Source organism: Ovis aries, chromosome 1, assembly GCF_016772045.2.
Source record: "Ovis aries strain OAR_USU_Benz2616 breed Rambouillet chromosome 1, ARS-UI_Ramb_v3.0, whole genome shotgun sequence".
Lineage (NCBI taxonomy): Eukaryota > Metazoa > Chordata > Mammalia > Artiodactyla > Bovidae > Ovis > Ovis aries.
Window position 1 is genome coordinate 218,062,796 of NC_056054.1, and position 16,507 is coordinate 218,079,302.

The 16,507-nt window shown below is 35.3% G+C and overlaps 1 protein-coding gene across 1 annotated transcript in view; it reads right to left on the reverse strand.

The window, feature by feature from the left end:
• Positions 1–16,507, reverse strand: part of SEC62 (SEC62 homolog, preprotein translocation factor) — a 33,571-nt gene that overhangs the window by 8,300 nt on the left and 8,764 nt on the right. Inside the window, exons 2-6 of the mRNA XM_004003175.6 lie at positions 16,360–16,468; positions 15,048–15,153; positions 8,949–9,153; positions 8,610–8,702; positions 786–846 (exon numbers count right to left, since the gene is read on the reverse strand). Of these exons, the coding sequence (XP_004003224.1) occupies positions 786–846; positions 8,610–8,702; positions 8,949–9,153; positions 15,048–15,153; positions 16,360–16,468 (574 nt within the window). The remainder of the gene's footprint in view (positions 1–785; positions 847–8,609; positions 8,703–8,948; positions 9,154–15,047; positions 15,154–16,359; positions 16,469–16,507) is intronic.

Here is a 16,507-nt window from a genome sequence, read left to right on the forward strand (position 1 = left end):
ATGTATTAGTACTGTAATTTATTCCCCATCCTCCTATTCAGAGACTTGAATTGCTTCTAGCTTTATCCTATTATTGACAAGAGTGCAACAATTACCAATGCCCATGTGTGCAATTGATTAAGGTATAGGATAAACTCCCTGAAGTTTAACTATTAGGTCACAAAGTAAGGCATTTAAAACTTGAAAGATATTTGCTAATTATCCTTCTAACTACAGTCTGAAGAATTTGGATTAGAATTAAATGTCAATGCACATTTCTAAACAGACACTTTATGCAACTTTATTACTACGAACAGCCATGGGATAAATTCCTAGAAACAGAACACTTGGGTCAGTGTGTATACATTTAAAATTTGAAAGATATTATCAAACTTCTCTCCATAAAAAATAAAACAATGAACATACCAACAGCTATTAGAGCATAGTAGTGCTTTTTCTTAAATGTTGGACCTTCATTAATAATAGGTACTATTCTACTTTATAGTCCTCTTGATAATTGCTATTGTTTTAATTTGTATTTAACATGAGGGTGATTAAGTATCACTCACAATTATTGGTCACTGTATTTCTTTTATCTGTGAGCTACCTTTACCATTTTTCTAGCAGGCTGTTAATTTCTTAAAGATCTTTGCTTTAAGGTAGTGCAAATATTTTCCTCAGTTTATCATTTATATTCTGGCTTTATTTAAAATGTACTTAAAAAAATAGCCATTTTATGTTAAACATTTTCTTTCTAACTTCTGCATTGTTTACTTTCCTTTCTAAATTTTAGAGAGTGTACTTACCAAGAATTAATCCCATGACAAATGTTTTAAAGTGAACTGGGTCATAGATCCACACAAATACCTAGAAGAATCAAGAAACTCCAGTGCTTAAAGTTCTAAGATCACATTACAGCAACAGTTAGTTCCCACCTATTAATACATAAGAACTACTTAAAGATTAAACAAATTTCAAAGACCTTTCCTTTAGTAGCAGTGGTTTTTTGGGTACCTATTCAGTCAGAAAATTATTTTTAAAACTATAAATTAGGTAATACAGTTAAGTACACTTTCATGTACTTGCATGTTTTTAACAATTTACTCCTGGGTACAAATCATTACTTATTCAACTTAAAGACCAACAATTGTACAGCCTTCTGTCCCTAAGGTAATGATGTATATAGGCATGAGCAGCGTAAAATCAATCAAAGAGCACAGTTAAGACAGATTGTAGTCAGGTCCTATGACAGATCCATCAGCTCTCAATTCCATCCTGTTCTCTCCAACTGATTAGATGCAAAGGATCATTATTAAAGATTATGCTCAACACAGAAATACAAAGGATCATAAGAGACTACTATCAGCAATTATATACCAACAAAATGGACAACTTGGTATAAATGGACAAATTCTTAGAAAAGTACAACTTTCCAAAACTGAACCAGGAAGAAATAGAAAATCTTAACAGACCCATCACAAGCATGGAAATTCAAACTGTAATCAGAAATCTTCCAGCAAACAAAAGCCCAGGTCCGATGACTTCACAGCTGAATTCTACCAAAAATTTAGAGAAGAGCTAACATCTATCCTACTCAAACTCTTTCAGAAAATTGCAGAGGAAGGTAAACTTTCAAACTCATTCTATGAGGCCACCATCACCCTAATACCAAAACCTGAAAAAAATGTCACAAAAAAAGAAAACTACAGGCCAATATCACTGATGAACATAGATGCAAAAATCCTTAACAAAATTCTAGCAATCAGAATCCAACAACACATTAAAAAGATCATACATCATGACCAAGTGGGCTTTATCCCAGGGATGCAAGGATTCTTCAATATCCGCAAATCAATCAATGTAATTCACCACATTAACAAATTGAAAAATAAAAGCCATATGATTATCTCAATAGATGCAGAGAAAGCCTTTGACAAAATTCAACATCCATTTATGATAAAAACTCTCCAGAAAGCAGGAATAGAAGGAACATACCTCAACATAATAAAAGCTATATATGACAAACCCACAGCAAACATTATCCTTAATGGTGAAAAATTGAAAGCATTTTCCCTAAAGTCAGGAATATGACAAGGGTCCCCACTCTCACCACTACTATTCAACATACTTTTGGAAGTTTTGGCCACAGCAATCAGAGCAGAAAAAGAAATAAAAGGAATCCAAATTGGAAAAGAAGAAGTAAAACTCTCACTGTTTGCAGATGACATGATCCTCTACATGGAAAACCCTAAAGACTCCACCAGAAAATTACTAGAGCTAATCAATGAATATAGTAAAGTTGCAGGATATAAAATCAACACACATAAATCCCTTGCATTCCTATACACTAATAATGAGAAAGTAGAGAAGTTCAGGAAACAATTCCATTCACCACTGCAACAAAAAGAATAAAATACTTAGGAATATATCTACCTACAGAAACAAAAGACCTATATATAGAAAACTATAAAACACTGGTGAAAGAAATCAAACAGGACACTAATACATAGAGAAATATACCATGTTCATGGATCAGAAGAATCAATATAGTGAAAATGAGTATACTACCCAAAGCAATCTATAGAGTCAATGCAATCCCTATCAAGCTACCAATGGTATTTTTCACAGAGCTAGAACAAATAATTTCACAATTTGTATGGAAATACAAAAAACCTCAAATAGCCAAAGCAATCTTGAGAAAGAAGAATGGAACTGGAGGAATCAACTTGCCTGACTTCAGGCTCTACTACAAAGCCACAGTCATCAAGACAGTATGGTACTGGCACAAAGACAGAAATATAGATCAATGGAACAAAATAGAAAGCCCAGAGATAAATCCACACACCTACGGACACCTTATCTTTGACAAAGGAGGCAAGACTATACAATGGAGAAAAGACAATCTCTTTAACAAGTGGTGCTGGGAAAACTGGTCAACCACTTGTAAAAGAATGAAACTAGAACGCTTTTTAACACCATACACAAAAATAAACTCAAAATGGATTAAAGATCTAAATGTAAGACCAGAAACTATCAAACTCCTAGAGGAGAACATAGGCAAAACACTCTCCGACATAAATCACAGCAGGATCCTCTATGACCCACCTCCCAGAATATTGGAAATAAAAGCAAAAATAAACAAATGGGATCTAATTAAAATTAAAAGCTTCTGCACAACAAAGGAAAATATAAGCAAGGTGAAAAGACAGGCTTCAGAATGGGAGAAAATAATAGCAAATGAAGCAATTGACCAAGAATTAATCTCAAAAATATACAAGCAACTCCTGCAGCTCAATTTCAGAAAAATAAATGACCCAATCAAAAAATGGGCCAAAGAACTAAGCAGACATTTCTCCAAAGACGATGTACAGATGGCTGACAAACACATGAAAAGATGTTCAACATCACTTATTATCAGAGAAATGCAAATCAAAACCACAATAAGGTACCATTTCACGCCAGTCAGAATGGCTGCTATCCAGAAGTCTACAAGCAATAAATGCTGGAGAGGGTGTGGAGAAAAGGGAAGCCTCTTACACTGCTGGTGGAAATGCAAACTAGTACAGCCACTATGGAGAACAGTGTGGAGATTCCTTAAAAAACTGGAAATAGAACTGCCATATGACCCAGCAATCCCACTGCTGGGCATACACACCAAAGAAACTAGAACTGAAAGAGACACGTGTACCCCATGTTCATCGCAGCACTGTTTATAATAGCCAGGACATGGAAGCAACCTAGATGTCCATCAGCAGACGAATGGATAAGGAAGCTGTGGTACATATACACAATGGAGTATTACTCAGCCATTAAAAAGAATACAGTTGAATCAGTTCTAATGAGGTGGATGAAACTGGAGCCTATTATACAGAGTGAAGTAAGCCAGAAAGAAAAACATCAATACAGTATACTAACGCATATATATGGAATTTAGAAAGATGGTAATGATAACCCTGTATGCAAGACAGTAAAAGAGACACAGATACATAGAACAGCCTTTTGGACTCTGAGGGAGAGGGCGAGGGTGGGATGATTTGGGAGAATGGCATTGAAACGTATATTATCATATGTGAAACGAATTGCCAATCCCGGTTCAATGCATGATACAGGATGCTCAGGGCTGATGCACTGGGATGACCCAGAGGGATGGTATGGGGAGGGAGGTGGGAGGGGGGTTCAGGATGGGGGAACACGTGTACACCCGTGGCAGATTCATGTTGTTGTATGGCAAAATCAATACAATACTGTGAATTAATTAGCTTCCAATTAAAATAAATATTAAAAAAAAATATGCTCAGTGAACATAAAAGATGACTCTCTGCAATAATATTATTGCCCCAAAGCTGGGAACTGCTGCTTTAAAGCTTACTTTATACAGCAGAAATTTCATCTAGAATAATTAGAATTCTGTTCATCAACCATAAAACTCTTAGTTGTATTCTCTTGGTTTTTATAAATAACAGTAGTCCTCCATTTCCTGGTTCTATTTTGACCAAAGCTCTTTGTTACTGTCTTTTTGATCTGGTTCCAACAATCCTCTTTTTTAACTCTGCATATTTATCTGGGAAATCAGATCTACAGATGTCACTTTTGCCATTTAGCACTCTAAAGAAACAAATTTTAAAAGACATTTCCCATCTTTAAAAGTTTGATTCCTCCAGCTCCATTCTTTCTCAAGACTGCTTTGGCTATTCAGGGTCTTTTGTGTTTCTATATGAATTGTGAAATTTTTTGTTCTAATTCTGTGAAATATGCCATTGATAATTTGATAGGGATAGCACTGAATCTGCAGACTGACTGCCTCTGGTAGTAGAGTCACACAATATTGATTCTTCCTACCCAGGAACATGGAATATCTCTCCATATATTTATGTCATCTTTGGTTTCTTTCATCAGTGTCTTATAATTTTCTGTATATAGTTCTTTTGTCTCCTTAGGTAGGTTTATTCCTAGATATTTTATTCTTTTTGTTGCAATGGTGAATGGGATTGATTCCTTAACTTCTCTTTCCGATTTTTCATTGTTAGTATACAGGAATGCAATGATTTCTGTGTGTTGATTTTATATCCTGCAACTTTGCTAAATTCACTGATTAGCTCTAGTAATTTTCGAATAGCCAAAGCAGTCTTGAGAAAGAAGAATGGAGCTGGAAGAATCAAGCTTCCTGACTTCAAATTATACTACAAAGCTATAGTCATCAAGACAGTATGGTACTGTCACAAAAACAGAAATATAGACCAATGGAACAAGATAGAAAGCCCAGAAATAAACCCATGCACCTATGGGTACCTTATTTTTGACAAAGGAGGCAAGGATACACAACAGGGCAAAGACAGCCTCTTCAATAAGTGGTGCTGGGAAAACTGGACAGCTACATGTAAAAGAATGAAATTAGAACACTTCCTAACACCATACACAAAGATAAACTAGAAATGGATTAAAGACCTAAATATAAGACCAGAAACATAAAACTCTTAAGAGGAAAACACAAGCAGAACACTTGATGACACAAATCAAAGCAAGATCCTCTATGACCCACCTTCTAGAATAATGGAAATAAAAACAGAAGTAAACAAGTGGGACCTGATTAAACTTAAAAGCTTTTCCACAGCAAAGGAAACTATAAGCAAGGTGAAAAGACAGCCCTCAGAATGGGAGAAAATAATAGCAAATGAAACAACTGACAAAGGATTAATCTCCAAAACATACAAGCAGCTTATACAACTCAATACCAGAAAAACAACCCAATCAAAAAGTAGGAAAAAGACCTAAACAGACATTTCTCCAAGAAGACAAACAGGTGGCTAACACATGGTCAATACTGCTCATTACTAGAGAAATGCAAATCAAACTACAATGAGGTATCACTTCATACCAGTCAGAATGGCCATAATCAAAAAGTCTACAAACAATAGATGCTGGAGAGGATGTGATGAAAAGGGAACCCTTGTGCACTGTTGGTGAGACTGTAAATTGGTACAGCCACTATGGAAGACAGTATGGAGATTCCTTAAAAAACTAGGAATAAAACCACCATATGACCCAGCAATTCCATTCCTAGGCATATACTCTGAGGAAACCAAAACTAAGACACATGTACCCCTATATTCGCTGTAGCACTATTTACAATAGCTACAACATGCAAGCAACCTAGATGTCCATCAACAGATGAGTGGATAAAGAAGTTGTGGTACATATACACAATGGAATATTACTCAGCCATAAAAAGGAGTGCATTTGAGTCTGTTCTTATAAGGTGGATGAACCTAGAGCCTATTATACAGAGTGAAGTCAGTCAGAAAAAGATAAATATTGTATACTAATGCATATATATGGAATCTATAAAGATGATACTGAAGAATTTATTTGCAGGGCAGCAATGGAGAAACAGAACTAGAGAACAGACTTATGGATATGGGGAGAGGGGAAGAGAGGGTGAGATATATGGAGAGAGTAACATGGAAACTTACATCACCATATGTAAAACAGATAGCTAATAGGAATTTACTGTTATGTCTCAGGAAGCTCAAACAGAGGATCTGTATCAACCTAGAGGGGTGGGATGGGGAAGGAGATGGGAGGGAAGTTAAAGAGGGAGGGGATATATGTATACCTATGGCTGATTCATGTTGAGGTTTGACAGAAAACAACAAAATTCTGTAAAGCAACTATCCTTCAACTAAAGAATAGATAAAATTTTTTAAAAAGTCTGAAAGCACACTTCTTTGTACAGAATAAAACCTTAGCCTTTTTGGGACTGCAAGCACCCAAGCTTTTGCTCAGGGTGCTTCCTTTGTTTAATAGGCCTCTAACTCCTTTGCAGTGCACCTGGCAATCTGCCAGTCAGCCTTCAAGGCTCAGCTCAAGTATCCAGGATCTCCAGACCATTCTTAATCCTCTTTTGATTAGATTAACCATCCCTGATTGGTATTCTCCCATCATAATACTATCCCATGTCATAATACAGTACAGGCATACTTCAGATATTCTAAGATTAGCTCCAGTAATACTGCAGTAATACAATTTTTTATTTTTTGGTCTTCCCAGTACATATGAAAGATACATTTACACTATACTATAGTCAATATTAAGTGTACAATAGCATCGTGTCTAAGAAATCAATGTACATACCCTAAGTAAAAAATACTTTATTGCTAAAAAATGCTAACCATCATCAGAGCCTTTAGTGAGTCAAATTTTTTTTTTTTTTTGCTAGAAGAGGATTTGAAATATTGTGAGAAACACCAAAATGTGACCCATACAAAATGAGCAAATGTTATTGCAAAGATGAAGTCGATAGACTCATGCAATGTAGGGCTGCTGTAAATCTTCAACTTGTAAAACAAACAAACAACAAACACCAAAACAAAACCCCCTCCCAAAACACTTTATCTCTGAAGCACAACAAAATGAGGTATGTCTGGTCTGTATGCTTGCTAGACTAAGAGTTTTCAAGAAGAGAATTTTATCTTTTTATCATGCTATTCCCAGCACCTATAAAAATGACTTGGCATAGAGTTAACCTGACGTTTAACTGAAGGCATTTGAGCTTTCACATTAAGAAAGACCTGTGGTTTTCTATTACATTGGTTCTTAAACGGGCTTCACATCAGAATCAATCAGGGAAATATAATACAAAACACACACACATACACACTCTAGATTCCATCCTAGAGATCCTCATGCAAGTATGTCTGGAATGAGCCTAGTGCACATTTTCTGAAAAGCCTTCCCAGAATTTCAAGCTCACAGCTCCAAGAACGACTACTTTTTAAATTTATACTACCTTTGTATTAAGCACAGAAATAAATTCACAACTCAATGGCTAGTATATAACTAAATGTTTTTGTAATGGTTAAATGACTAAATTAAGTGGTCTTCATGGAAGGCTACCACCACACAAACATTCTATTAAATACATTAAAATGATTTTGAAAAGCATCAAGTAATGCTGAAAATTTTAGACTCTTATAGTAATCTGTCTGACCGTGAGAGGTAGAAATCAGTATGTGTTCCTCATTAATCATTCTGCTTCTTTTCCTTTTGATTGTAATGGAAACCCTGTATTTTACTGGGCAAAGGATTACTCAGTATGAAAATCATGTTTCTAAGACTTTACGGCAGGAAGGCATGACCATGTGAGTAGGTTCTGGCCAATGGTTCAGTTCCATTGGCCAGAACCTGCCTGTTTTCTGGATAGTATACTGAAAAAAGAAGCATGTCCCTCACTTTCCTTCCCTCCTCTGGATGTATATATAAGGCTGGCAGTCATTTTGGACCAGGAGATAATCTTTACTAATTGCCTCACACAGGCAGAAAACTTAAATCCACCATGGAGCTGCTGTATCTGCTTACCATCAGATTTCATTAATGGGAGAGAAATAAGTATCCATCTTAAGTCACTGTTATTTCATGTTTTTTACCTATCACAGACAATTGAACGTATTTCTGACTGATTTAATAAATTTTTTATAAATATAAATTCAGAGAAATTCATTTTTAAAAAGGGTAATTTTATATCTACATGGTTAAATTTATCTAAATTACTTCTTTTCTTAGTGAAGGCATCAAAGATAATTCTAAAAACTCCTATGGAAAATTGGGTTTCTACTTTTAGTAGATACTCTCACCTCATTTCCATCCAGAAAAACTTGATCATCATGGGGCTCAAGCTTGAATTTTTTCTTGGTTTCTTTCTTTTTGGGAGTTCCAGGAGTTTCCTCCTATTAAAAAACAAGTTGAATAGAATAAAAAGTATTAACAAACAAGCAAAAAGGAATATGACATTCATAGACTCAAAGTTTTACTATATGAGACACAGAAATCAAAATTTTCAATCATGGTATTTATAAAAACCCTAATATGGTTTAAGTGGTTGCTGTGTAAGATTTTAAAAGTCTTGATATGCCAGTAGTGATAACGTGCATGTAATAAATTTTTAATTTTTACTTAATTCTAGTTGAAATCACCTTTTTGGACTCTTCCTTTTCACCATCTTTTTTTTTTTCTTTTTCCTTTTTTGTCTTTTCATCCTTTAGATTTTCTTTCTTGCTCTTTTTATCTTCTTCTTTTCCACTTTCAGCTTTTCCTTTCTCTTTTTCTTTTTTTATGTCTTTCTCATATTTCATTTTCATTACTTTTAGTGCCCGATGAAAAAATTGCTTCTTTAAAAGCCTTAAAAAAAAAAGGTATGACATTATATTCCCTATCCATTATGTAGATGTAGACTGAAAAGCAAAAATATCAAGACCTGAATAAAGTGAACAAAGAAAAGACATACATTGGCAACTCACAAGAAAAATTACAACTAGTAAGTCCATGGAAAAACAGGCTATTCAAAAACTTGTGCAGTCAACCTGATTATATGAAATCTAATTTTCAACTATGTAATTTAACGAGATTCCTTAAGTTTTTCTTTAGGTTAAGGAGTTATCAAAATTCTGCTTTATTTAAAGTTAAATCTCAAATTCAAGAGTAGACATAAGTAGAATATAAATATATGGGGAAAATAAATAAAACAGTTAAATGTTAACAGATAAAAAATGTGCTCATGATCTGTTGATCCAAACTGTGTCTTCAGATGTCTTTCTTGATGTTAATTTCTTCTCTCCATGTACCTCACTACTCAGCCTGCCACTATAATGAAATATCTTCAATTAAATAATGAATAATTAAATATGCTGAGATTTCTGAACTCTGAAAACAATTCTTCACAGTATCAAGATAAAAACTGTATAAAGTATTTGGCAAGACAACACTATGTGTTTCTCTCAACACATTCTGTTATCTTATCCACAGCAGTTTTTCTTCTAATACAATTCATGTTATATTTGTTATAAACTAAAGAGTAAGATGCTTGCTTTGTTCTTTTTTTGTTGTTCATTTTTTTATCTGATGAGTTTGGAAGCTCAGCTGAGACCAAATTAAGTCAACCTTGGTTGACTCAATCTTTTCTAATCCCACTCAAGCAACCGGGTTACGCTTATTTTTATAATCTAAAAGAAAAACTTTTCAAATCTTATGTTCCAGTTTCAGAGTTCCTCATTTGCTCCTTCCTTACTGTCTTGATAAAGGATAACTATCAAAACACAACCTAGAAGCTAGGTCTCACTGTCATCAGCTGGGCCTGTTAATGGTAACTATCCACCTTTCTACCTCCACTGGTGCCTGCTCCAATACATCATAGCACCTGCTAACTAGACACTTCCTTTCTGGCCAAATACGACTTATTTCTGATGATTATGTTGTACTTACCCATGTTTTGACCTGCTTGGCTGGGCTTCTTTCTGCTGTCCAATTAGGACCATCCCATGAACATTGCCAAAAAGCTAATTTCTAGGTCTCCTCATTTGGACTTTTTCTTGTTCAGAAGAACTATATAGTATACAATTGTGCAACTGTCTGAAATGTCCCCAAAGAATCTAGCATTAATATCTACTGCTGCTAAGTCGCTTCAGTCGTGTCTGACTCTGTGCGACCCCACAGATGGCAGCCCATGAGGCTCCCCCGTCCCTGGAATTCTGCAGGCAAGAACACTAGAGTGGGTTGACGTTTCCTTCTCCAATGCATGAAAGTGAAAAGTGAAAGTGAAAGTGAAGTCGTGTCCAACTCTTAGCAACCCCATGGACTGCAGCCCACCAGGCTTCTCCATTCATGGGATTTTCCAGGCAAGAGTGCTGGAGTGGGGTGCCATTGCCTTCTCCGATTAATATCTACTACATATACATATATGAATATCTGTTTACATATACACATATATGTAAACAAGTAAAAATCTGAAATGAGACCCTTAATAATTAACTACTTATGAGCAGAAAGTGAGATTTAAGAGTAGTGGTGAGTATCTGAATGAGGGGGAATCTTTAATTTTCATTCTACTTCAGACTTTCTTACAAAAATTTATAATGAAAATATTCTAATTTATTTTTCACTTACATAAGTTCCAGATTTTCTATCAGGATCATTCATTACAATTTAGTATGAAAATGAAAAAACATCTTACTCATTGTATGTTAATTGAAGAGCAGTATTTCATATTACAGTTCATATTATAGCTCTCCATATATTAAGAGTACATGTGTATATATACAGATAGTTGAATATATAGTCTCAAATGGTAATGTAATTATTCCCGGGGCAACATCATTAGTACTTTGGATTTTCTTCTGCATCATTTTCAAAGTTTTCTCAAGTTTCTCTGCTTTCTTTGCGTTCTCAAAGTTTTCTTTGCTTTAGTGAAAAAAATGTTCTTAATAAATAAATAATTAAAAAAATAAACCACAGAACTTTAGGGAAAAAAACAATTCTTCCCCTGACAAGCAGTTACAGAAGAGGACAGAATCAGCAGGAACATCTGCTTCTATTACTTCTCCTGCACAGCTGCTCCACGCCATGAGAGAAAAGTAAGATTATTAACCAATCAAATTGGTAATGAGAAATTCACAATCAGGTAGATGGGTTCAAATATCACCTCTATCACCTAATTAGCTTCACAGTATTGGGTAAGTTACTTAATTTTAGTATATTTCTAAAATGGGTTATCTATTTCATAGGGGTTTCTAGAACTAAATGAGAAGCATACAGATTGTATACCATGGTACCTGGAATGCATGTTCTCAATGTTAGCCATCACCAGTGCTGTAGTGAGATCATTAATTTCATTTAATACGGAAAACACATTTGGTTTATAAATCATTACATTATACCCTCATTCCATTCATTAATAAGTAGAATCATTGACTTATTCCTTGATAGGGAATGTCTACTTCAATTCACCGTATGCCTCAAAAAATGAGATGACACTACTGTAATAAAATCAGTGCCTCAATTTATTTAGCTTTAAACACACCGTATAGAACAAATCATCTACATAAACTGACATTTTCACAGACTATTCATACTTTCCTAACTCAGGATGCTCTATGCCCTCTGCCAGGATCAAATGTCCACTCCCCTATTGTTTGCTGGGTAATCACCTATTTTACGTTTCAAAATTTTATTAAAACGTTTTCTCTGTGAGGCTATTCTTGAAGTTTCCTTTCTTTCTTGCAGAACACACCGTATTGTAACTAGTCACAGATTGTCTCTAAGGGACAACAATATGTGCTTTGGAGGCAAGAGCCAAGTCACATTTATCTCTGTATTCCTGAGGCCTGACCTGTAATAGATATTTGGTAAGTACTTGTAGAATAAATAAATGGATTAAAAGCAGCCTGCAAAATGTCACTAAATTGCTTATTACTTTTCTTCACTTCTGAATTTTTTCCCAGGTTTAGTAAATGTTTATTAAACGCCAGACATGTGTTTAGGACTTTAACTTATCTAACAAGGGTGAGGTTTTATTAAATGCCCACATTGAGCTAACTGCTGTGGAGTTACAGTAAAGTATAGACCAGTCCTCCAACTGCCTTCAGATTTAGCAGGCAAGAAATTAAAAAAAACATATACACATGTAACAAATCTATTTAAACAGGTAAGGACCAAACTGCATGATATTACCTTTATCAATTCTGTCGAATATTAGATTAATGCAAGCTAGAGGACCTGGGGAATGCCAAATGGTAAAGATGGAATGTGGGGGACTTATACTGAGAGGCAGGCAGGATAGAACCACCTGGGGAAGTGGTAGGCTATTACCTAAGAAAGACCAGAAAAGAGAATGAGTGTGGTATATGAATGAGAGTGAAAAGGACATTAGTGGACTGGGGGGTTGGAGATGCAAAGTCACAGGAAGGTCAGGATGACACTAGATACAAGATTTAAGAGTCTGTACTTGAAACAGGCCATGAAGAGGCATGGAGTGTACTAGAAAAGGCTGTTTTGTGTATCATACTACAGTTTCCTGTTTTCTTTTGTTTTTCCTCAACCTCCCTCAAGCACACTTCAGAGAATGAGACAGGACTAGTGTCTCTCTGTGGTTTTGCCTGTAGTCAGTCAGGAACCCATGAGAGCTGGTCATCATGAGGTCTCTATGGTTATTATTATAAGTGGTTTTGAAAAATTTATGCTTCTCTATCTTAGTGCAAAAAGGACACAAAAAGCTTGATATGAATGGGAATAACATATACAACAAAAAGTGAGTGTATTGCTAGAACCATCTCCATACTCAAGGTTTGTTTTTTTTTTTTTTGCTTTTCATATAACAAAGTATCAAGTCTCCTAAAACGCCAAGAGAAATATATTAATACTGGCTGCTTATCTTGGAGAGTTGGGCTCAGATTTTATATTAAATTTTAGTGTATGTGCTGCCAAAGAAAGCACTAATATTCAAACAATACTGACAGGTTAATCCTTCATCTTAATTTTTGCTTCATTAAATGGATCATTATTTTGGAGGAGATCGTATAGTGCAGTGTTTAAGAGCATGGACTACACTACAAAGCCTGATGGCTGGATTTAGAATTTTGGCTCGCCACTTACTAGCTTTGTGACTTTGGGTAAGTGATTTAAGTTCTTTGTTTGTGCATTTATAGCATCTTACTACTGTGTATAAAATATAAGTCTATTTTGAGGCAGGTAGGGAAATTTGCACTTTGGAATTCTAATATACAGATGGCTACAAAGGAAAATAGTGATTGTACTGCTGTTAGCTAATCCCTGCCCCAACAATGAAATTTTCATTGTTTCTGAAAGGTCCATTCATGATTCCAGTTTTTGGCAGCTAAGAAACTTCTTTTTTTGGCTGTGCAGCACAGCTTATGGGGTCTCAGTTCCCCAATCAGCGATCGAACCCCAGGCCCATGGCAGTGAAAGTAGGAGTCTTAACCACTGAACCACAAGGGAATTCCCTGGCAGCTAAGAATTCTAAGAAACATTTAACAATTCTTCAACTTTACAGCTTTAGCAGACAGACTGTGAAATTTTTTTTCACAGTTTTTTAAGAGGGTTCTCATGTGGCTGCTGCTTCCCAGGTGGCTCAATGGTAAAGAACCCTCCTGCCAATACAGGAGACTCAGGTGTGATCCCTTGGTCAGGAAGATTCCCTGGAGAAGGAAACAGCAACTCACTTCACTATTCTTGCTGGAAAATTCCATGGACAGAAGGAACCTGACAGGCTACAGTTCTCGGGATCACAAAGACTAAGACACAACTCAATGACTGAGGACTTAAAATGTGGCTGCCATTTTAAATGCCATTAATCAATATATTAGTAAATGCTATGTGTATCTCCCTACCAAATATATAAGATAATCTAAAATGTCAAACTCCCACAATTGTAAAATTCATTGTCACAGAAGCAGTCTGATTTACTAACATCTTAATAAATATGTTCAAGTAGTAAATAAACCAAGGGGAAAAACTGTGGGGGGGGGGACCACAAAACCAGCATACTTCTTTCCAAGAGAAAAGTGATTTTTTTTTGGGGGGGTGCCGCGCATATCATATGGCATGAGGGACCTTAGATTCCTGACCAGAGATCGAACCTATGGCCCCTGCAGTGGAAACAGAGTCCTAACCACTGGACTCCCAGAAAACGGATTTATTTACACCATTCACCATGAAACATTTTTCCCAAAGAAGAAGTATGTATAAAACACATGGATATGTTACTGAACTGTCTACACTTCATCTTGGAATCAAGAAAAGATAGATGTCACAGCTGCCTTGATTTCAGAAGGAATACAATAGCAATCACAAACAAAATGGAAAAGTGTACCTGGCTAATGGCTCAGTGGGTAGACACACAAACAACAGGGACAACAGGCCAATCAGGAGTCCCTGACAAAGTTTTGGAAAAGACTCCCCACCTATTTTCTCTAGAAAAGAAAGAACTTTTATGTTCACGATAGGCACTGGTGTATGATTTTTATTGCTAATCCCTCAGTTCAGTCAGCCTGCAAATATACAAATTTAACAGAACACAAATAAAAACTATAAAAATATGATGGTCTAACTCTAAATAAATGCATTTCCTGAGATACTGAAGATATCCAAGTTATGTGTAAAAGTCATGCTTGAGCTATGTTGCAACAGAACTAAACAACGAAAACAGGGAAGGAGCTTTAGGACCATGGAGACCGTTTTTAAATTACTAGTCACATTATCCTTCACTAAGAAATAAAGAGTACCTGTTGCAGTAGTCAACCACAGACTCCCTTGTTGTAAATAAAGCTTCCTCTCCTTTCTTGGCCTTTGCCCACTTTGAATCCAAGAGGCAATCCACTGCTTTAGAAGCTAAAGAAGAAATTAATTATTTTAAATTTAGTATACAGCAGAACTTGAGTCTATCTAAATAATATTCTATAAGGCAAATTTCAACATTCTAGCATTCAAAAATAAAACCAAGTTCAACAGAAAATTTAAGTCTGACACAATCATGACAAATAGCTCAATTTGTGAAACATACTGATAAGCAGCTTTTTAAAGTAATGCTGTGAAATAAATGATAAATAAAAAATATTAACTCAAGCAATATAAATTAATGAGAAAACGTTCTTTAAAAAGTTCAAAATAAATGTAAATATCACTCTTATCAAATAATCAAAATATAAGACAAACCAAAAATCGTCCTCTACTACAGTTAAGAGAAATTCTGTCTCTAAGCTTTACCCACCAAGGAATAAGTTCTGTGAACAATCTACTGCTGTCACTAGAAAAAGCTAAATAGATGAGATCTGAAAAGAATAGCATGTCTATTTTTCAAACTTTTAATGACTAGCAAAATCATTAATTATAGCACTAAAGAGAATACAAAGCAATTTCTTCTCTATAATGGCAATTCAATCTTAACTGATCAGACAGGCAAACTCAACAACTATTGACTTATAAGTTATGGGGCAATACTACAGATGATATTAGCTTATAATGAAGTTGTTCAGATTATATGAAGAAAAAAATCTCCCAACTTGGTTCCAACAGACTGGTTTCACACTAAATTCTATGCTGGAGTTTAAAAAAAATATATCATTAAGTACATGTACTATCTGATAAAAAATTAGTACTGAAAATAAATCTTATTATACTATAAAAATATCTCAAATGTCATTAAAAAGTACTTTATTTTTACTATTGACATTTTTAATCATGAAAGGAAAGAATAGGATAATCATGTGCCATATGCCCCTCACCTAGCTTCACTAATCATTCTTGCAAAGCACTTTTAAAACATCTGCCTATCCCCAAATTAGGTGGTGGCTCAGACGGTTAAGCGTTTGTGTACAATGTGGGAGACCCGGGTTCGACCCCTGGGTCGGGAAGATCCCCTGGAGAAGGAAATAGCAATCCACTCCAGTACTATTGCCTGGAAAATCCAAAGGACAGAGGAGCCTGATAGGCTACAATCCATGGGGTCGCAGAGAGTTGGACACAACTGAGCGACTTCACTTTCTTTCTTTCCTTATAAAATATGTACATTAACGTAATTTAAATATGAAATCCTACCAATAAAATAATCAACCCGGTGACCCATCATATTGGTGGACTTTGTTGGACAGTTGAATCGAAGAAACTTGGCTACAGCCTTTTCTTCTTTAGATGGTTCACCAACTTCCTGCAAAGTAACAATATTAAATTTAACGTAATCATTTAC